At 43.4% G+C, this 24015-nt stretch overlaps 1 protein-coding gene across 10 annotated transcripts in view; it reads right to left on the bottom strand.

Moving 5' to 3' along the window:
- Positions 1-23013, bottom strand: part of LOC120061098 (sushi, von Willebrand factor type A, EGF and pentraxin domain-containing protein 1-like) — a 144277-nt gene extending 121264 nt beyond the window's left edge. For 4 of the 10 annotated variants that reach the window (XM_039010639.1, XM_039010644.1, XM_039010643.1 and 1 more), the window contains exons 1-8: positions 22901-23013; positions 21854-22061; positions 21316-21412; positions 20969-21042; positions 20251-20433; positions 14695-14871; positions 8559-8741; positions 2999-3175 (exon numbers count right to left, since the gene is read on the bottom strand). In XM_039010639.1, the coding sequence (XP_038866567.1) occupies positions 2999-3175; positions 8559-8741; positions 14695-14871; positions 20251-20433; positions 20969-21042; positions 21316-21412; positions 21854-21932 (970 nt within the window). In that variant the 5' untranslated portion in view covers positions 21933-22061; positions 22901-23013. The remainder of the gene's footprint in view (positions 1-2998; positions 3176-8558; positions 8742-14694; positions 14872-20250; positions 20434-20968; positions 21043-21315; positions 21413-21853; positions 22062-22900) is intronic. The other 6 variants (XM_039010636.1, XM_039010637.1, XM_039010638.1 and 3 more) reach the window with 3 other exon arrangements.
- Between the last annotated feature and the right edge of the window lie 1002 nt (positions 23014-24015).

Below are 24015 nucleotides of genomic sequence, written 5' to 3'. Positions count from 1 at the left end.
ACTACTCTGGACGGCTCTGACTTAGAATATGTGGACAACTACAAATACCTAGGTGTCTGGTTAGACTGTAAACTCTCCTTCCAGACTCACATCAAACATCTCCAATCCAAAGTTAAATCTAGAATTGGCTTCCTATTCCGCAACAAAGCATCCTTCACTCATGCTGCCAAACATACCCTTGTAAAACTGACCATCCTACCAATCCTCGACTTCGGTGATGTCATTTACAAAATAGCCTCCAAAACCCTACTCAATAAATTGGATGCAGTCTATCACAGTGCCATCCGTTTTGTCACCAAAGCCCCATATACTACCCACCACTGCGACCTGTACACTCTCGTTGGCTGGCCCTCGCTTCATACTCGTCGCCAAACCCACTGGCTCCAGGTCATCTACAAGACCCTGCTAGGTAAAGTCCCCCCTTATCTCAGCTCGCTGGTCACCATAGCAGCACCTACCTGTAGCACGCGCTCCAGCAGGTATATCTCTCTGGTCACCCCCAAAACCAATTCTTCCTTTGGCCGCCTCTCCTTCCAGTTCTCTGCTGCCAATGACTGGAACGAACTATAAAAATCTCTGAAACTGGAAACACTTATCTCCCTCACTAGCTTTAAGCACCAGCTGTCAGAGCAGCTCATAGATTACTGCACCTGTACATAGCCCATCTATAATTTACCCAAACAACTACCTCTTTACCTACTGTATTTATTTATTTATTTTGCTCCTTTGCACCCCATTATTTCTCTCTCTACTTTTTCTATCTCTACTCTACTTTTTTTTTTTTACTTGCTATATTGTATTTACTTCGCCACCATGGCCTTTTTATATTTTTATTTATTTATATATATATTTTGTTTGCCTTCACCTCCCTTATCTCACCTCACTTGCTCATATTGTATATAGACTTATTTTTCACTGTATTATTGACTATGTTTGTTTTACACCATGTGTAACTATGTGTTGTTGTATGTGTTGAACTGCTTTGCTTTATCTTGGCCAGGTCGCAATTGTAAATGAGAACGTGTTCTCAATTTGCCTACCTGGTTAAATAAAGGTGAAATAAAAAAATATCGTTGATTCATAATTTATACTAGGGTTTGTGCACATAACCAAGAATTTTATGACGTTTGGCATGAGACTGATGGAAGGTAAAGATTAATAATCATTAATAGAAGACTGTACTCGATAAGATATGAAAATATCTGAAGAGTCGATATGAGGACTAAACAATTTCCCGTGGTTCCCCGACTTCCTAGTTGATTAAAGTTTCTGATCAGATTAATCACGTAATAATAATTACACATAGAAAACTGATTTGATAAAATAACAGTCTTCACATTTAATGATAGTCAAGACAAGACATAAGTAAGCATTTCACTGTAAGGTCTACACCTGTTGAATTCGGCGCATGTGACGAATAAAATTTGATTTATAAACTTAAAAAGCATCTAGACATTATCTCCCATTTCTTTTAGACTAGCATTTGGTTTTCAACAGCAGAGAGGTATAAACCTTACCGTCTGTCTCTCCAACCTTCTCAATATTGAATTGCGATCTCCATTGTCCCATATAAAGTGAACGTGTCCGAACTAGACAGACAGCTATTTGAGCTGGTTGTCATAGCAACATGCAAAACTTTTTCAGTTGACTGGCTAAATCGATACTTTGCTGCCAAAACTAAAATGGATGAGTGGAACCTTTTTGGATATTTTTGTCGACAAGACTATTAATTAATCGGAAAAAGAGATGGCAAAAATACCCAGGCATGCAGATTTGGGGGATACTGCATTGAATAGACCAAGAGAAAAGCTGCAACGAAAAAAAAACCAGTTAAGAATACAAACTGGGCTGTGCGTTGCTTCGAGGGCTGGCTAGCAGAGAAGAAAAAAGTTGTTGACTTCAAAACTGTCACTAAGGAAGAGTTTAACATCCTTCTCCGACAGTTTTATGGAAATGTACGAAATGGGAAGGGTGAGCAGTACAGCATAAGTAGCTACCTGGCACTCCGTAGTGGGCTCAACCGGTTTCTAAATGACCCACCCATTAGTCGCAGCTGGTGCCTTATGAAGGACACTGAATTTACAATTTTTAACCATGTATTTCTGGGCAAAATCAAACAACTAAGGCAGCAAGGAAAATATCAAAACAGCTACCCTCAAAACACCGATAAGGACATGCCCCTGCTCCAAAACTTCCATGCTCTGAATGCCGGTACACCAGGGGGTTTCCACTCGATCAGAGCATAACATTTTTCCCTTTCACACCGAGTGGTTCTCGAAAGGGAGAGAGCTGGAAAGATTTTTCAAATACATTGAGGAACTATTGTCATTCTCAATGGATGTAAAAACAGACTGTTTGCTTGCTGTTTGATGTGAAGAGAGAGTGCGCATTCTGGAGGGAGACGGGGAGTGTGGCTGCACAATGCACTTCTTGGACTGTGCCATCCCTTCGGCCTCCGCAATGGTTTCGTCTCGGCCTCCACAATAGATTCGTTCACTGAGATGGGCGTGAATAAGACCGGTGTCTTGTGTGCCGTACAAATAAATACATTTATTTTACTGCTCGACAAAATAAAAAACAATCTTGGTCGACCAACAGCCCATTATTGACCAGACAATCAACCAGTCGAATAACTGGGGTCAGCCCTAAAAAGCATGCAGGCGAGTAGCAAGGAATGGACAAGAAGGAAATAATAAATGGAAATCACAATGACCAAATCCAAACTAATGCAGTCAAGGAAAATAATTACCTGAGGTTGCTATGCTCAGGCATGCATATGGTGAAAAATAATGATTAGCATGAAGACTAGGCCTACCACACATACCATAATGTCTTATCAAAATAGTCTCAATATGTTTATATAAGATAGGGTCAATTCAGAAAGTCAGTTTGCTGACATATTGGTCTTCTGGTCCTAAACACCAAATGACGCACAAAATATCTAAGTTAAAATATAGGCTAAAGTGTGTTAAATAACAAACACCGAAACAAGTCTTACCTTTGCATGTGGGAATAGAAGCTGACCAGCCTCCTATTTCACATGTCAGACTGGCCTCTCCCGTCATCTCATATCCATCTTTGCACTTATACATGACATAAGACTTGTGCTTGTAGGGGGGTGAACGACCTTCAATCCTAACGCCATTCTCAACAACAGGAGCAGGACATGAAACCACTGCAGATGTAAACAAAGGGCAATTTCATTAGCTACTGTTGTGAACAAGGTGGGCCCAAGTTCCTCATTAATTTAAGGCTATTTGAAGGCAATATTATCACAATTTTGCTATAACCATTTATTTATGAATTCTGGAACTAGGCCTTCAATAAATAAGCTAGTTTGTTACACACCTATTCTGAGCTCAATGTTGCATCATGGTTTTTAAGAATAGGCCCACAGTACACATAAACCATGTTTTAGACTGCTCTATTAGCCTGTGTTGTATGTTTATACAACAGGTAGGTCTAATCCTGAATGCTGATTGGATAAAACTGCATTCCAGCCTGTGTATTTCACAAGATACCACCTGCTAAATCTATGACGTTGAAATGCCTATTTACTATGTTCCATCTCACTGCGCAATCCACTGTCTCATCAACCCTGCCAGGAAATGTATGAATAATGGCACGGAAGGAGATGGCTGCCGTTTTACGATCCCGTAACCAATTGTGTATGTTTTTTTTGGCGTCATTTGTAAGTTATTTTGTTGATGACGTTTCTGCCACCGTGTCTTATGACCGAAAAGAGCTTCTAGATATCAGGACAGTGATTACTCACCCCATACTGGGGGAATACTTTTTCTTCAATTTACTTCAGACAAGGCCCTTATCCCTGTAATTCGCAGGAGAAAGAGACAGAGGTATCGTGGACGGAGATCCGGGTGGCTTGTTAGGATCCGTCACTGAGAGGGTAATCTAACTTTACCATCGGTCCTATTAGCCAACGTACAACCAATCAATAATAAAATAGACAAACTACGATCACGTATATCCTATATCCTAAGACATTAAAAACTGTAATATCTTATGTTTCACCGAGTCGTGGCTGAACGACGACATTAATAAACATACAGCTGGGGGGTTTTAAGCTTTTTCGGCAGGGCAGAACAGTGGCCTCTGGTAAGACAAGGGGTGGCAGTCCATGTATATTTGTAAACAACAGCTGAAGCACGAATTCTAAGGAAGTCTCAAGGTTTTGCTCACCTGAGGTAGAGTCTCCTCATAAGCTGTAGACCACACTATTTACCAAGAGAGTTTGTGTATTTTTCATAGCTGTCTACATACCACCACAAACCGATACTGGCACTAAGACCGCACTCAATGAGCTGTACACGGCCATAAGCAAACAGGAAAAAACTCATCCTGCGACGGCTCTCCTAGTGGCCGGGGACTTTAATGCAGGGAAACTCAAAACTGTTTTACCTCATTTCTATCAGCATGTTAAATGTGCAACCAGAGGGGAGATATATATATATATATAGACCACCTTAACCACCAATAACTATAGACCACCTCCACACACAGGGACACGTACAAAGCTCTCCCTTGCCCTCCATTTGGCGAGGGAGATCTGACAAATTCTATCCTCCTGATTCCTGCTTACAAACAAAAACTAAAGCACCAGTGACTCGGTCAATAAGGAAGTGGTCAGATGAAGCAGATGCTAAGCTACAGGACTGTTTTGCTAGCACAGACTGGAATATGTTCCGGGATTCTTCCAATGCCATTCACTGGCTTCATCAATAAGTGCATCGATGATGTCGTTCCCACAGTGACTGTACGTACATACCCCAACCAGAAGCCATGGATTACAGGCAACATCCGTACTGAACTAAAGGGTAGAGCTGCCGCTTCCAATGAACGGGCCTCTATCCCGGAAGCTTATAAGAAATCCTGCTATACCCTGCGACGAACCATCAAACAGGCAAAGTGTCAATACAGGACTAAGATTGAGTCGTACTACACCGGCTCCGATGCTCGTCGGAAGTGGCAGGGCTTGCAAACTATTACAGACTACAAAGGGAAGCACAGCCGCGAGCTGCCCAGTGACACGAGCCTACCAGACGAGCTAAATTACTTCTATACTCGCTTCAAGACAAGTAAAACTGAAGGATGCATGAGAGCATCAGCTGTTCCGGACCACTGTGTGATCACTCTCTCCGTAGCTGATGTGAGTAAGACCTTTTAAACAGGTCAACATTCACAAGGCTGCAGGGCCAGATGGATTACCAGGACGTGTACTGCGAGCATGCGCTGACCAACTGGCAAGTTGCTCCCGAGTGGTGCAGCGGTCTAAGACACTGCATCCCAGTGCTTGAGGCTTCACTACAGACACCCTGGTTTTATTCCAGGCTGTATCACAACCGGCCGTGATTGAGATAGGGCGCCGCCCAATTTGCCCAGATTCGTCCGGGGGTTTGGCCAGTGTAGGCCGTCATTGAAAATAAGAATTTGTTCTTAACTGACTTGCCTAGTTAAATAAAGATGAAATAAGTGTCTTCACTGACATTTTCAACCTGTCCCTGACGGAGTCTGTAATACCAACATGTTTCAAGCAGACCACAATAGTCCCTGTGCCCAAGAACACTAAGTTAACCGGCATAAATGACTACCGACCCGTAGCACTCACGTCTGTAGCCATGAAGTGCTTTAAAAGGCTGATCATGGCTCACAACACCATTATCCCAGAAACCCTAGACCCACTCCAATTTGCATACCACCCCAACAGATCCACAGATGACGCAATCTCAATTGCACTCCACACTGCCTTTTCCCACCTGGACAAAAAGAACACCTACGTGAGAATGCTATTCATTGACTACAGCTCAGCGTTCAACACCATAGTGCCCTCATAGCTCTAAGCTAAGGACCCTGGGACTAAACACCTCCCTCTGCAACTGGATCCTGGACTTCCTGACAGGCTGCCCCTAGGTGGTAAGGGTAGGTAACAACACATCCGCCATGCTGATCCTCAAAACGGGGCCCCTCAGGGGTGCGTGCTCAGTCCCCTCTGTACTCCCTGTTCACTCATGACTGCATGGCAGGCACGACTCCAACACCATCATCACGTTTGCTGATGACAGTGGTAGGCCTGATCACCAATAACGATGAGACAGCCTATAGGGAGGTCAGAGACCTGGTCGTGTGGTGCTAGGACAACAACCTCTCCCTCAACGTGATCAAGACTAAGGAGATGATTGTGGACTACAGGAAAAAGGAGGACCGTGCACGCCCCCATTCTCATCGACGGGGCTGCAGTGAAGCTGGTTGAGAGCTTCAAGTTCCTTGGTGTCCACATCACTAAAAAACTAACATGGCCCAAGAACAACAAAACAGTCGTGAAGAGGGCACGACAAAGCCTATTCCCCCTCAGGAGACTGAAAAGTTTTGGCATGGGTCCTCAAATCCTCAAAAGGTTCTGCATCTGCACCATCGAGAGCATCCTGACCAGTTGCATTACTGCCTGGTATGGCAACTGCTCGGCCTCCAACCGCAAGGTACAATAGAAGGTAGTGCGTACCGCCAGTACATCACTGGGGCCAAGCTTCCTGCCATCCAGGACCTCTATACAAGGCGGTGTCAGAGGAAGGCCCTAAAAATGTTCATAGACGCCAACCTACCCTAGTCGTAGACTGTTCTCTCTGCTATCGCATGGCAAGCGGTACACCAAGGGGGTTTGGTCCAAAAAATGTGGTTCGACCTCCAGTTACATCTGGGGTAGAAGAGGAAAACAGACAACTAAAGCCCAACTCATTCCTTGTGAAAACAGACGAGAACGGTATGTTGTTGATAGTCTGTTTAGGTTAATTCTAAGTTGCACTCGTAATTAGGCTACTGGAAAACAATAACGCATTCTCTCTCTCAGATACGCCACTCTCGCATATAACGAGTCCACAAAGAATTATCTGGACCCAAGGGAGAGGGGCTGGGAGTCCAAGAGGGGATTCATGTTCGAGCAGCCAGGGAACCCACTACGCCCGGTGGCATGACTGGAGAAATATCTATCAAAATGCCTGGATAACGCCCTTGTATTTTATCTCCACCCAAGGAGAGGAGGGTGTATCGGGGACTCGATCTGGTACATGTCAGAGCCGATGGGCGTGAACTATCTGGCAGCACTTCTACCCAAGATCTGCAGGGCAGCAGGAACAACTACATACACAAATCACAGCATCAGGACCACGACAGTCCAGAAACTGGCCAATGCTGGTTTAGAAGCGAGGGAGATTATGTCAGTGAGTGGACATCGGTGCGAAGGTTTTCTCCATAGCTACTGGCGTCCCTCACCGACAGACAGAAAACACTCGAGCAACATCCTGGCCGAAAACAAAGAGAATACTGCAGCACCATCAACACCCAAAAGACTGAAGCAAGGCAGCAGAAGTAGTAGCACAGACTCCGACAGATATTTTAACCATCCAGGTGAATGTACAGATAAATGTGACATACCGGTACAATAAGTAGCTATAGCTATGTCAGTTGTGGTGGATAACAAAGAGTATGGTTTTGCTTATTAAAATCACCTCAAATTAATGTCATGGATTGTCTTTCTTCAGTGTCCTGACAAGCTCATTGTTATAGATGTATCCAAATAAAGCTAACTAGAAAACAGCTTAAACAAATGCAAATGCTTTGCTGTTATTCTGGCTCCACTTTGACGTGGCTAAGTTAGCCGTAGTTGGCTAGCTAGCAAGCAAGGGATAAGACCATTGCCAGCCAGTATGGCATTTAGAACGAACGACTGGTTCGCGTCCATAGATACAGATAAAAAGACTGAATGACTGGGTTGCGTCTCTAGCAATCCTACATTTGGGTCAGGAATATATCTTGTGGAAAGATGAAATAGTATGAATAAATTAAATCAAAATGTAAAAAATTATGAAAATATGTCAATCATTATTTGAAAATGTTGGTAACTTGTTGTATAAAAGTGATAATGTCCTCGACGCCGGTGTTTGGAGGATATATTGGCACGGTTTGCCGGCACTCGCCGAAAACGAACAACATCCGTGCCAATACATTCTTCAAACACCGGCTTCTCGGGCATTATCACTTAAATGTCTCACGCACATCTCTGCTTATGTTATTTTTTTATCTGGCTAGATAGTGATATATTTTTATTTTTTGTTATTTTTTAAATGAGGTCATCTGGACCCTGACCGTGTTCATGATTGTGTGGTGGAGTAATGTAATCTGATTACTTTCTCTTTACGAGGCATTAGACGTAGACAAAGGATCCATCTATGATGACACCCCAACGCATTTGGGGTGTCATCATAGTGGTCTCTGACTTGTGGTCAGACTCGCTCAGGTGGAACAAACTTAAAAATTGCTCTGTTTTTCAAAGCTGAATTGAATGTCATTGAGAAAACAGAAAGGTGTTGAATCCTTTCTGAAGTCAAATAATCCAAGAAGTAATCTAGTTTTCAAAAGTATCTGTAATCTGATTACAATATCTTATCACTGTGAACAGTTCATACGAACAGTTCTATGTTTTGTTAACAACCATAATTATGACTGTTCAAAACAGAAGGGGGTAAAAAGGCAAGCTTTCAACGTACTTTTACACTCAGGTGGAGCTGGCTGGAATTCTCCGTCCTTTTCACAGACTATGGATTTAGTTCCAACCAGAGTGAATTCCTTCTCACAGCTATATTCCACAACACTTCTATAGCTGTACTCGTCTTCAGGTGGGATAACAGGTCCACCGTTGACAATGGTGGGGGGCTTTCCACACTTCACCACTGCAGAGTAGAACACAACAGCAGTTATGAACCATTTTGATCTAGGCACAAGCATAGAACTGTTTAATATATTGTTATTTTCTCTTCAAATCAAATGTATTTATATAGCCCTTCTTACATCAGCTGATATCTCAAAGTGCTGTACAGAAACCCAGCCTGAAACCCAAAACAGCAAGCAATGCAGGTGTAGAAGCACGGTGGCTAGGAAATACTCCCTAGAAAGGACAAAACCTAGGAAGAAACCAGGCTATGAGGGGTGGCTAGTCCTCTTCTGGCTGTTCCCGGGTGGAGATTATAACAGAACATGGCCAAGATGTTCAAATGTTCATAAATGACCAGCATGGTCAAATAATAATAATCACAGTAGTTGTCCAGGGTGCAGCAAGTCAGCACCTCAGCCCTGCACCCTGCGCACTAAACCATATCCAACCTTTCAGTTCCACCACCCACATATGCGATGACATCACCTGGTTTCAATGATGTTTCTAGAGACAATATCTCTCTCATCATCACTCAATACCTAGGTTTACCTCCACTGTATTCACATCCTACCATACCTTTGTCTGTACATTATTCCTTGAAGCTATTTTATCGCCCCCAGAAACGTCCTTTTACTCTCTGTTCTAGACGTTCTAGACGACCAATTCTCATAGCTTTTAGCCGTACCCTTATCCTACTCCTCCTCTGTTCCTCTGGTGATGTAGAGGTGAATCCAGGCCCTGCAGTACCTAGCTCCACTCCTATTCCCCAGGCGCTCTCTTTTGATGACTTCTGTAACCGTAATAGCCTTGGTTTCATGCATGTTAACATTAGAAGCCTCCTCCCTAAGTTTGTTTTGTTCACTGCTTTAGCACACTCTGCCAACCCGGATGTTTTAGCCGTGTCTGAATCCTGGCTTAGAAAGACCACCAAAAATTCTGACATTTTCATCCCCAACTACAAGATTTTCAGACAAGATAGAACGGCCAAAGGGGGCGGTGTTGCAATCTACTGCAAAGATTGCCTGCAGAGTTCTGTTTTACTATCCAGGTCTGTTCCAAAACAATTTGAACTTCTACTTTTAAAAATCCACCTCTCTAAAAACAAGTCTCTCACCGTTGCCGCCTGCTATAGACCACCCTCTGCCCCCAGCTGTGCTCTGGACACCATATGTGAACTGATTGCCCCCCATCTATCTTCAGAGCTCGTGCTGCTAGGCGACCTAAATTGGAACATGCTTAACACCCCAGCCATCCTACAATCTAAGCTTGATGCCCTCAATCTCACACAAATTATCAATTAACCTACCAGGTACCACCCCAATTCCGTAAACACGGGTACCCTCATAGATATCATCCTAACCAACTTGCCCTCCAAATACACCTCTGCTGTTTTCAACCAAGATCTCAGCGATCACTGCCTCATTGCCTGCATCCGTAATGGGTCAGCGGTCAAACGACCTCCACTCATCACTGTCAAACGCTCCCTGAAACACTTCAGCGAGCAGGCCTTTCTAATCGACCTGGCCGAGGTATCCTGGAAGGATATTGATCTCATCCCGTCAGTAGAGGATGCCTGGATATTTTTTTTAAATGCCTTCCTCACCATCTTGAATAAGCATGCCCCATTCAAGAAATTTAGAACCAGGAACAGATATAGCCCTTGGTTCTCTCCTGACCTGACTGCCCTTAACCAACAGAAAAACATCCTATGGCGTTCTGCATTAGCATCGAACAGCCCCCGTGATATGCAACTTTTCAGGGAAGCTAGAAAACAATATACACAGGCAGTTAGAAAAGCCAAGGCTAGCTTTTTCAAGCAGAAATTTGCTTCCTGCAACACAAATTCAAAAAAGTTCTGGGACACTGTAAAGTCCATGGAGAATAAGAACACCTCCTCCCAGCTTCCAACTGCATTGAAGATAGGAAACACTGTCACCACCGACAAATCCACTATAATTGAGAATTTCAATAAGCATTTTTCTACGGCTGGCCATGCTTACCACCTGGCTACCCCTACCCCGGTCAACAGCACTGCCCTCCCCTCTGCTACTCGCCCAAGCCTTCCCCATTTCTCTTTCTCCCAAATACAGTCAGCTGATGTTCTGAAAGATCTGCAAAATCTGGACCCTTACAAATCAGCCGGGCTAGATAATCTGGACCCTTTCTTTCTAAAACTATCTGCTGAAATTGTTGCCACCCCTATTACTATCCTTTTCAACCTCTCTTTCGTGTCGTCTGAGATTCCCAAAGATTGGAAAGCAGCTGCGGTTATCCCCCTCTTCAAAGGGGGGGACACTCTTGACCCTAACAGCTACAGACCTATATCTATCCTACCCTGCCTTTCTAAGGTCTTCGAAAGCCAAGTCAACAAACAGATTACCGACCATTTCGAATCCCACCATACCTTCTCCGCTATGCAATCTGGTTTCAGAGCTGGTCATGGGTGCACCTCAGCCACGCTCAAGGTCATAAACGATATCTTAACCGCCATCGATAGGAAACAATACTGTGCAGCCGTATTCATTGACCTGGCCAAGGCTTTTGACTCTGTCAATCACCACATCCTCATCGGCAGACTCGACAGCCTTGGTTTCTCTAATGATTGCCTCGCCTGGTTCACCAACTACTTCTCTGATCGAGTTCAGTGTGTCAAATCGGAGGGTCTGTTGTCCGGGCCTCTGGCAGTCTCTATGGGGGTGCCACAGGGTTCAATTCTTTGACCGACTCTCTTCTCTGTATACATCAATGATGTCACTCTTGCTGCTGGTGATTCTCTGATCCATCTCTACGCAGACGACACTATTCTGTATACTTCTGGCCCTTCTTTTGACACTGTGTTAACAACCCTCCAGGCGAGCTTCAATGCCATACAACTCTCCTTCCGTGGCCTCCATTTGCTCTTAAATACAAGTAAAACTAAATGCATGCTCTTCAACCGATCGCTGCCTGCACCTGCCCGCCTGTCCAACATCACTACTCTGGACGGCTCTGACTTAGAATATGTGGACAACTACAAATACCTAGGTGTCTGGTTAGACTGTAAACTCTCCTTCCAGACTCACATCAAACATCTCCAATCCAAAGTTAAATCTAGAATTGGCTTCCTATTCCGCAACAAAGCATCCTTCACTCATGCTGCCAAACATACCCTTGTAAAACTGACCATCCTACCAATCCTCGACTTCGGTGATGTCATTTACAAAATAGCCTCCAAAACCCTACTCAATAAATTGGATGCAGTCTATCACAGTGCCATCCGTTTTGTCACCAAAGCCCCATATACTACCCACCACTGCGACCTGTACACTCTCGTTGGCTGGCCCTCGCTTCATACTCGTCGCCAAACCCACTGGCTCCAGGTCATCTACAAGACCCTGCTAGGTAAAGTCCCCCCTTATCTCAGCTCGCTGGTCACCATAGCAGCACCTACCTGTAGCACGCGCTCCAGCAGGTATATCTCTCTGGTCACCCCCAAAACCAATTCTTCCTTTGGCCGCCTCTCCTTCCAGTTCTCTGCTGCCAATGACTGGAACGAACTATAAAAATCTCTGAAACTGGAAACACTTATCTCCCTCACTAGCTTTAAGCACCAGCTGTCAGAGCAGCTCATAGATTACTGCACCTGTACATAGCCCATCTATAATTTAGCCCAAACAACTACCTCTTTACCTACTGTATTTATTTATTTATTTTGCTCCTTTGCACCCCATTATTTCTCTCTCTACTTTTTCTATCTCTACTCTACTTTTTTTTTTTTACTTGCTATATTGTATTTACTTCGCCACCATGGCCTTTTTATATTTTTATTTATTTATATATATATTTTGTTTGCCTTCACCTCCCTTATCTCACCTCACTTGCTCATATTGTATATAGACTTATTTTTCACTGTATTATTGACTGTATGTTTGTTTTACACCATGTGTAACTATGTGTTGTTGTATGTGTTGAACTGCTTTGCTTTATCTTGGCCAGGTCGCAATTGTAAATGAGAACGTGTTCTCAATTTGCCTACCTGGTTAAATAAAGGTGAAATAAAAAAATATCGTTGATTCATAATTTATACTAGGGTTTGTGCACATAACCAAGAATTTTATGACGTTTGGCATGAGACTGATGGAAGGTAAAGATTAATAATCATTAATAGGAGACTGTACTCGATAAGATATGAAAATATCTGAAGAGTCGATATGAGGACTAAACAATTTCCCGTGGTTCCCCGACTTCCTAGTTGATTAAAGTTTCTGATCAGATTAATCACGTAATAATAATTACACATAGAAAACTGATTTGATAAAATAACAGTCTTCACATTTAATGATAGTCAAGACAAGACATAAGTAAGCATTTCACTGTAAGGTCTACACCTGTTGAATTCGGCGCATGTGACGAATAAAATTTGATTTATAAACTTAAAAAGCATCTAGACATTATCTCCCATTTCTTTTAGACTAGCATTTGGTTTTCAACAGCAGAGAGGTATAAACCTTACCGTCTGTCTCTCCAACCTTCTCAATATTGAATTGCGATCTCCATTGTCCCATATAAAGTGAACGTGTCCGAACTAGACAGACAGCTATTTGAGCTGGTTGTCATAGCAACATGCAAAACTTTTTCAGTTGACTGGCTAAATCGATACTTTGCTGCCAAAACTAAAATGGATGAGTGGAACCTTTTTGGATATTTTTGTCGACAAGACTATTAATTAATCGGAAAAAGAGATGGCAAAAATACCCAGGCATGCAGATTTGGGGGATACTGCATTGAATAGACCAAGAGAAAAGCTGCAACGAAAAAAAAACAGTTAAGAATACAAACTGGGCTGTGCGTTGCTTCGAGGGCTGGCTAGCAGAGAAGAAAAAAGTTGTTGACTTCAAAACTGTCACTAAGGAAGAGTTTAACATCCTTCTCCGACAGTTTTATGGAAATGTACGAAATGGGAAGGGTGAGCAGTACAGCATAAGTAGCTACCTGGCACTCCGTAGTGGGCTCAACCGGTTTCTAAATGACCCACCCATTAGTCGCAGCTGGTGCCTTATGAAGGACACTGAATTTACAATTTTTAACCATGTATTTCTGGGCAAAATCAAACAACTAAGGCAGCAAGGAAAATATCAAAACAGCTACCCTCAAAACACCGATAAGGACATGCCCCTGCTCCAAAACTTCCATGCTCTGAATGCCGGTACACCAGGGGGTTTCCACTCGATCAGAGCATAACATTTTTCCCTTTCACACCGAGTGGTTCTCGAAAGGGAGAGAGCTGGAAAGATTTTTCAAATACATTGAGGAACTATTGTCATTCTCAATGGATGTAAAAACAGACTGTTTGCTTGCTGTTTGATGTGAAGAGAGAGTGCGCATTCTGGAGGGAGACGGGGAGTGTGGCTGCACAATGCACTTCTTGGACTGTGCCATCCCTTCGGCCTCCGCAATGGTTTCGTCTCGGCCTCCACAATAGATTCGTTCACTGAGATGGGCGTGAATAAGACCGGTGTCTTGTGTGCCGTACAAATAAATACATTTATTTTACTGCTCGACAAAATAAAAAACAATCTTGGTCGACCAACAGCCCATTATTGACCAGACAATCAACCAGTCGAATAACTGGGGTCAGCCCTAAAAAGCATGCAGGCGAGTAGCAAGGAATGGACAAGAAGGAAATAATAAATGGAAATCACAATGACCAAATCCAAACTAATGCAGTCAGGGAAAATAATTACCTGAGGTTGCTATGCTCAGGCATGCATATGGTGAAAAATAATGATTAGCATGAAGACTAGGCCTACCACACATACCATAATGTCTTATCAAAATAGTCTCAATATGTTTATATAAGATAGGGTCAATTCAGAAAGTCAGTTTGCTGACATATTGGTCTTCTGGTCCTAAACACCAAATGACGCACAAAATATCTAAGTTAAAATATAGGCTAAAGTGTGTTAAATAACAAACACCGAAACAAGTCTTACCTTTGCATGTGGGAATAGAAGCTGACCAGCCTCCTATTTCACATGTCAGACTGGCCTCTCCCGTCATCTCATATCCATCTTTGCACTTATACATGACATAAGACTTGTGCTTGTAGGGGGGTGAACGACCTTCAATCCTAACGCCATTCTCAACAACAGGAGCAGGACATGAAACCACTGCAGATGTAAACAAAGGGCAATTTCATTAGCTACTGTTGTGAACAAGGTGGGCCCAAGTTCCTCATTAATTTAAGGCTATTTGAAGGCAATATTATCACAATTTTGCTATAACCATTTATTTATGAATTCTGGAACTAGGCCTTCAATAAATAAGCTAGTTTGTTACACACCTATTCTGAGCTCAATGTTGCATCATGGTTTTTAAGAATAGGCCCACAGTACACATAAACCATGTTTTAGACTGCTCTATTAGCCTGTGTTGTATGTTTATACAACAGGTAGGTCTAATCCTGAATGCTGATTGGATAAAACTGCATTCCAGCCTGTGTATTTCACAAGATACCACCTGCTAAATCTATGACGTTGAAATGCCTATTTACTATGTTCCATCTCACTGCGCAATCCACTGTCTCATCAACCCTGCCAGGAAATGTATGAATAATGGCACGGAAGGAGATGGCTGCCGTTTTACGATCCCGTAACCAATTGTGTATGTTTTTTTTGGCGTCATTTGTAAGTTATTTTGTTGATGACGTTTCTGCCACCGTGTCTTATGACCGAAAAGAGCTTCTAGATATCAGGACAGTGATTACTCACACCATACTGGGGGAATACTTTTTCTTCAATTTACTTCAGACAAGGCCCTTATCCCTGTAATTCGCAGGAGAAAGAGACAGAGGTATCGTGGACGGAGATCCGGGTGGCTTGTTAGGATCCGTCACTGAGAGGGTAATCTACCTTCACCATCGGTCCTATTAGCCAACGTACAACCAATCAATAATAAAATAGACAAACTACGATCACGTATATCCTATATCCTAGGACATTAAAAACTGTAATATCTTATGTTTCACCGAGTCGTGGCTGAACGACGACATTAATAAACATACAGCTGGGGGGTTTTAAGCTTTTTCGGCAGGGCAGAACAGTGGCCTCTGGTAAGACAAGGGGTGGCAGTCCATGTATATTTGTAAACAACAGCTGAAGCACGAATTCTAAGGAAGTCTCAAGGTTTTGCTCACCTGAGGTAGAGTCTCTCATAAGCTGTAGACCACACTATTTACCAAGAGAGTTTGTGTATTTTTCATAGCTGTCTACATACCACCACAAACCGATACTGGCACTAAGACCGCACTCAATGAGCTGTACACGGCCATAAGCAAACAGGAAAAAACTCATCCTGCGACGGCTCTCCTAGTGGCCGGGGACTTTAATGCAGGGAAACTCAAAACTGTTTTACCTCATTTCTATCAGCATGTTAAATGTGCAACCAGAGGGGAGATATATATATATATATAGACCACCTTAACCACCAATAACTATAGACCACCTTCACACACAGGGACACGTACAAAGCTCTCCCTTGCCCTCCATTTGGCGAGGGAGATCTGACATTCTATCCTCCTGATTCCTGCTTACAAACAAAAACTAAAGCACCAGTGACTCGGTCAATAAGGAAGTGGTCAGATGAAGCAGATGCTAAGCTACAGGACTGTTTTGCTAGCACAGACTGGAATATGTTCCGGGATTCTTCCAATGCCATTCACTGGCTTCATCAATAAGTGCATCGATGATGTCGTTCCCACAGTGACTGTACGTACATACCCCAACCAGAAGCCATGGATTACAGGCAACATCCGTACTGAACTAAAGGGTAGAGCTGCCGCTTCCAATGAACGGGCCTCTATCCCGGAAGCTTATAAGAAATCCTGCTATACCCTGCGACGAACCATCAAACAGGCAAAGTGTCAATACAGGACTAAGATTGAGTCGTACTACACCGGCTCCGATGCTCGTCGGAAGTGGCAGGGCTTGCAAACTATTACAGACTACAAAGGGAAGCACAGCCGCGAGCTGCCCAGTGACACGAGCCTACCAGACGAGCTAAATTACTTCTATACTCGCTTCAAGACAAGTAAAACTGAAGGATGCATGAGAGCATCAGCTGTTCCGGACCACTGTGTGATCACTCTCTCCGTAGCTGATGTGAGTAAGACCTTTTAAACAGGTCAACATTCACAAGGCTGCAGGGCCAGATGGATTACCAGGACGTGTACTGCGAGCATGCGCTGACCAACTGGCAAGTTGCTCCCGAGTGGTGCAGCGGTCTAAGACACTGCATCCCAGTGCTTGAGGCTTCACTACAGACACCCTGGTTTTATTCCAGGCTGTATCACAACCGGCCGTGATTGAGATAGGGCACCGCCCAATTTGCCCAGATTCGTCCGGGGGTTTGGCCAGTGTAGGCCGTCATTGAAAATAAGAATTTGTTCTTAACTGACTTGCCTAGTTAAATAAAGATGAAATAAGTGTCTTCACTGACATTTTCAACCTGTCCCTGACGGAGTCTGTAATACCAACATGTTTCAAGCAGACCACAATAGTCCCTGTGCCCAAGAACACTAAGTTAACCGGCATAAATGACTACCGACCCGTAGCACTCACGTCTGTAGCCATGAAGTGCTTTAAAAGGCTGATCATGGCTCACAACACCATTATCCCAGAAACCCTAGACCCACTCCAATTTGCATACCACCCCAACAGATCCACAGATGACGCAATCTCAATTGCACTCCACACTGCCTTTTCCCACCTGGACAAAAAGAACACCTACGTGAGAATGCTATTCATTGACTACAGCTCAGCGTTCAACACCATAGTGCCCTCATAGCTCTAAGCTAAGGACCCTGGGACTAAACACCTCCCTCTGCAACTGGATCCTGGACTTCCTGACAGGCTGCCCCTAGGTGGTAAGGGTAGGTAACAACACATCCGCCATGCTGATCCTCAAAACGGGGCCCCTCAGGGGTGCGTGCTCAGTCCCCTCTGTACTCCCTGTTCACTCATGACTGCATGGCAGGCACGACTCCAACACCATCATCACGTTTGCTGATGACAGTGGTAGGCCTGATCACCAATAACGATGAGACAGCCTATAGGGAGGTCAGAGACCTGGTCGTGTGGTGCTAGGACAACAACCTCTCCCTCAACGTGATCAAGACTAAGGAGATGATTGTGGACTACAGGAAAAAGGAGGACCGTGCACGCCCCCATTCTCATCGACGGGGCTGCAGTGAAGCTGGTTGAGAGCTTCAAGTTCCTTGGTGTCCACATCACTAAAAAACTAACATGGCCCAAGAACAACAAAACAGTCGTGAAGAGGGCACGACAAAGCCTATTCCCCCTCAGGAGACTGAAAAGTTTTGGCATGGGTCCTCAAATCCTCAAAAGGTTCTGCATCTGCACCATCGAGAGCATCCTGACCAGTTGCATTACTGCCTGGTATGGCAACTGCTCGGCCTCCAACCGCAAGGTACAATAGAAGGTAGTGCGTACCGCCAGTACATCACTGGGGCCAAGCTTCCTGCCATCCAGGACCTCTATACAAGGCGGTGTCAGAGGAAGGCCCTAAAAATGTTCATAGACGCCAACTACCCTAGTCGTAGACTGTTCTCTCTGCTATCGCATGGCAAGCGGTACACCAAGGGGGTTTGGTCCAAAAAATGTGGTTCGACCTCCAGTTACATCTGGGGTAGAAGAGGAAAACAGACAACTAAAGCCCAACTCATTCCTTGTGAAAACAGACGAGAACGGTATGTTGTTGATAGTCTGTTTAGGTTAATTCTAAGTTGCACTCGTAATTAGGCTACTGGAAAACAATAACGCATTCTCTCTCTCAGATACGCCACTCTCGCATATAACGAGTCCACAAAGAATTATCTGGACCCAAGGGAGAGGGGCTGGGAGTCCAAGAGGGGATTCATGTTCGAGCAGCCAGGGAACCCACTACGCCCGGTGGCATGACTGGAGAAATATCTATCAAAATGCCTGGATAACGCCCTTGTATTTTATCTCCACCCAAGGAGAGGAGGGTGTATCGGGGACTCGATCTGGTACATGTCAGAGCCGATGGGCGTGAACTATCTGGCAGCACTTCTACCCAAGATCTGCAGGGCAGCAGGAACAACTACATACACAAATCACAGCATCAGGACCACGACAGTCCAGAAACTGGCCAATGCTGGTTTAGAAGCGAGGGAGATTATGTCAGTGAGTGGACATCGGTGCGAAGGTTTTCTCCATAGCTACTGGCGTCCCTCACCGACAGACAGAAAACACTCGAGCAACATCCTGGCCGAAAACAAAGAGAATACTGCAGCACCATCAACACCCAAAAGACTGAAGCAAGGCAGCAGAAGTAGTAGCACAGACTCCGACAGATATTTTAACCATCCAGGTGAATGTACAGATAAATGTGACATACCGGTACAATAAGTAGCTATAGCTATGTCAGTTGTGGTGGATAACAAAGAGTATGGTTTTGCTTATTAAAATCACCTCAAATTAATGTCATGGATTGTCTTTCTTCAGTGTCCTGACAAGCTCATTGTTATAGATGTATCCAAATAAAGCTAACTAGAAAACAGCTTAAACAAATGCAAATGCTTTGCTGTTATTCTGGCTCCACTTTGACGTGGCTAAGTTAGCCGTAGTTGGCTAGCTAGCAAGCAAGGGATAAGACCATTGCCAGCCAGTATGGCATTTAGAACGAACGACTGGGTCGCGTCCATAGATACAGATAAAAAGACTGAATGACTGGGTTGCGTCTCTAGCAATCCTACATTTGGGTCAGGAATATATCTTGTGGAAAGATGAAATAGTATGAATAAATTAAATCAAAATGTAAAAAATTATGAAAATATGTCAATCATTATTTGAAAATGTTGGTAACTTGTTGTATAAAAGTGATAATGTCCTCGACGCCGGTGTTTGGAGGATATATTGGCACGGTTTGCCGGCACTCGCCGAAAACGAACAACATCCGTGCCAATACATTCTTCAAACACCGGCTTCTCGGGCATTATCACTTAAATGTCTCACGCACATCTCTGCTTATGTTATTTTTTTATCTGGCTAGATAGTGATATATTTTTATTTTTTGTTATTTTTTAAATGAGGTCATCTGGACCCTGACCGTGTTCATGATTGTGTGGTGGAGTAATGTAATCTGATTACTTTCTCTTTACGAGGCATTAGACGTAGACAAAGGATCCATCTATGATGACACCCCAACGCATTTGGGGTGTCATCATAGTGGTCTCTGACTTGTGGTCAGACTCGCTCAGGTGGAACAAACTTAAAAATTGCTCTGTTTTTCAAAGCTGAATTGAATGTCATTGAGAAAACAGAAAGGTGTTGAATCCTTTCTGAAGTCAAATAATCCAAGAAGTAATCTAGTTTTCAAAAGTATCTGTAATCTGATTACAATATCTTATCACTGTGAACAGTTCATACGAACAGTTCTATGTTTTGTTAACAACCATAATTATGACTGTTCAAAACAGAAGGGGGTAAAAAGGCAAGCTTTCAACGTACTTTTACACTCAGGTGGAGCTGGCTGGAATTCTCCGTCCTTTTCACAGACTATGGATTTAGTTCCAACCAGAGTGAATTCCTTCTCACAGCTATATTCCACAACACTTCTATAGCTGTACTCGTCTTCAGGTGGGATAACAGGTCCACCGTTGACAATGGTGGGGGGCTTTCCACACTTCACCACTGCAGAGTAGAACACAACAGCAGTTATGAACCATTTTGATCTATGCACAAGCATAGAACTGTTTAATATATTGTTATTTTCTCTTCAAATCAAATGTATTTATATAGCCCTTCTTACATCAGCTGATATCTCAAAGTGCTGTACAGAAACCCAGCCTGAAACCCAAAACAGCAAGCAATGCAGGTGTAGAAGCACGGTGGCTAGGAAATACTCCCTAGAAAGGACAAAACCTAGGAAGAAACCAGGCTATGAGGGGTGGCTAGTCCTCTTCTGGCTGTTCCCGGGTGGAGATTATAACAGAACATGGCCAAGATGTTCAAATGTTCATAAATGACCAGCAGGGTCAAATAATAATAATCACAGTAGTTGTCGAGGGTGCAGCAAGTCAGCACCTCAGGAGTAAATGTCAGTTGGCTTTTCATAGCCGATCATTAAGAGTATCTCTACCGCTCCTGTTGTCTCTAGAGAGTTGAAAACAGCAGGTCTGGGACAGGTAGCATGTCCGGTGAACAGGTCAGGGTTCACATGACTAACCTTCACATACAGGAACTCTGCCATCCCAGCCTTCGGCCAAACAGTTCCTTATACCGCTGCCCACAAGTGTATAGCTGAGAAAGATTACACAATATGAGACAGTATTTGGACCATTGGTTTTGGGATAGCAAGGGGTTACAACATACTGTTCACTGATCATGATATCATAAGCTTTACAAACATTTCCTTTAGCTTTTAGGAACAAAAAGTATTAGGCCTGCAAATTGTCAACTTTGTGAAACATGACAGTTGACATGTTAAAGTACTCAGTTGAGCCCTATTAAAGAATGAGTGAGCGCACGCACAAGAGAGAGCGAGAAAGGTGAGGCAAATAGCCTTGCACTGACCCAGTGTCACAGGTAACAGCAGCTCTGGCACCGAACTCTACGCCTTCGAGAATATATTTGCCGTTCGTCACTTCTCCTAGGTGGCCACATGACCTTCCTGAAAACCATGAAGAAAACTAGTCAGACTCATATACAGAGGAAATGTAGGCTAGCTTGGAATACTTGTTTTGTGCTAAAATGCCACTCCATTTCATATGCCAAAAATATTGGCATATGACATGGAGTGGCAAGGAGTAGAATATTATGCACAAAACAAGTCCAGATTCCAGGCTAGGCTTAGGCTAGTATTTCACTGAGTTTTATGGATGGGCAATGAATATATAAACTTTTTACCACAATAATAAATATAATTATTGGAATTACTTTTGCATGTCAGTTTCACTTCACTCCAAACGCCTGCAGTACAGGTGACTGATCGAGACCCTCCTGCACTGACATATCCAATTTCACACTCAAAATTTGCGTTTGTTCCCTTCAAACCACCGACTGTAGACAGGGTGAGTTGCATAGAAATATAACTGATTCTAGTTGACCCTACCTTGAACAGGAAGAACCATGTAGGCAAGTTGTACCATCCCTATTATCAAGGACCAACAGATGTCTTTTGAGGGCAGCATGACGTCTTCTTTTCCGGTAACAAGCAGCAACACACGATTTCCTGGATTGGTTGGTTTGCTTGTTCTGTAGAGTAAAGTTCCCCACCTAAACGGATGAACTTCTCGCAAAATCCACTTGTCGTAATCAGACTGTGTTGACATGGAAAGAGACACCATTATGTTAATGTTAGCTGGGGGTGGGTATAATTTGTGGAACGTTCCAACAGGAATCCGTTCCAAAAACGTCGTAAATAACAAGGTTGCAAACAAACGCATACAAAGTTGTATAGCGGCAGTATAACATACCAGGTAGAAAGCGGGCAATTTTGTTGAGTTTTTCAATCACCACGTTTATTCCGAAAAATGTCTGTCCTCACTCTGGTAGCCTATGGGCAAACATTAATAATAAGCTACGTGGTGAGTCGATGCCTATTCGGCAGCTAGTTAGCTAGGTGAATTGATCATGCTACTTTGTATGCGTTTGTTGGCATCCTTGTTATTTACGTAGTTTTTGGAACAGTTTCCTGTTGGAACGTTCCACAAATTATACCCACCCGTTAGCTGGTACTGGGTGGAACCTGCGAGATATCTAGCCTGGCTAATTAGCTAACTTTAGCTGGATCAGTTAACTACCGTGTTTGCGTACATGGCACTTTCTTTAACAAATAAGTCATAATGCCAAATAGACCGTTGTTTGTAGGATATTGGCACGGGTGTTAGGCCTGAGAAGAAGTTTATACAAATCTCCTCAGATGAAAACTAAATCTTAGTCTAAAATAAAATGTGAGATAATGTCTAGATGCTATTTATAGTGGAGAACAAGTTTATAATTTGCCTGGTAGGGTTGATGAGGCATTTTAACGTCATCGATTTATTGGTAACGTGTGGAATAGACTCCGGCTGGAATGCGCTTTTAACCATTCAGGATTAGACCCACCCCTTGTATAATTTCCTATAATTATCAGCTATAGTATTTGGAAAACTCTTACCTTATTGTTCAAAGTCTGTATGCTTTCTTCAAAATTCAACTGTCAACCTGTCTAGCAGTAGCCAATGTATGTTTGTGTTGCGCATTTTCTTCTTCTTTGGTGAGGTTTAACGGCGGTTGGCATCCAATATGTTGCATTACCGCCACGAACTGGACTGGAGTAAAAAAAAACATACTTTGCGCTACAACAATGGAAAAGGAGGGGGAATGCCCAACCAACTAACCCTACACTCATTAAAAAGCCCACCACCCCATTCCACTATTGTGACCCTATTTGATCCTACACCAGGCCACTTGCCTGGGAGGACAGGATACTGCACAGACCACAGGCCTGGGAGGACAGGACACTGCAGACCACTGGCCTGGGAGGACAGGACACTACCATTCAATACCCCCTGTGGCTCTTCTGCAGTTAAATCACAGATAGAACAATGAGACAGCTGTACAATGAGACGGCTGTATAAATGTGAAGCAGTGGCCGGCAGTGGGAGATGGAACAAGTTGGATTTTGGCCGACATTCTGCTAATTTACTCATCAACTAAACATTTGATTTCAATACAGTTTTCTGTTCCCAAAACTACAATCTGTTATGAAAATATGCAAATGATGCTACAACGTGACAATATGCTCCTGCTAGCTCGTGGGCTTTGCCCACCTCCTTGCTTGTTCTGCCCACTGAAATTACAGGCTGTTGTCTATCTTGGTTTTGTTATAAAAAAAAATCTTCGGTTAAATGTTGTAATAGCAAGTACTTCTCTGCAGCTGTCACCACAACACCTATTTTCTGTGACTTACGGTACAGTTTTCCATTCCTACAGTACAGTTGATAACCATGACCGCTACAAAGCCAACCTTACTGAAGTAAATTTCATTCATTATCTTATCACTCTGTGCAGTTTCACCACGCTCTCCACCAGGGTCTGTGTCTCACCAGACGGCGGGCATCATAGGCCCCGGGAATCTTCCGCTTCACCCCTGCCTTTACACAGGTAATCACTCCTTTCAATGGTGCACGTTCCTTCATCACAAGACCACTTATTGACCACCACATTTATATATATCTTATACCTTTATTTAACTAGGAAAGTCAGTTAAGAACAAATTCTTATTTTTAA

Source organism: Salvelinus namaycush, chromosome 16 (assembly GCF_016432855.1).
Source record: "Salvelinus namaycush isolate Seneca chromosome 16, SaNama_1.0, whole genome shotgun sequence".
NCBI lineage: Eukaryota > Metazoa > Chordata > Actinopteri > Salmoniformes > Salmonidae > Salvelinus > Salvelinus namaycush.
The sequence above is the reverse complement of the archived record's forward strand: the minus strand, read 5'-3'. Positions and strand labels throughout refer to the sequence as shown.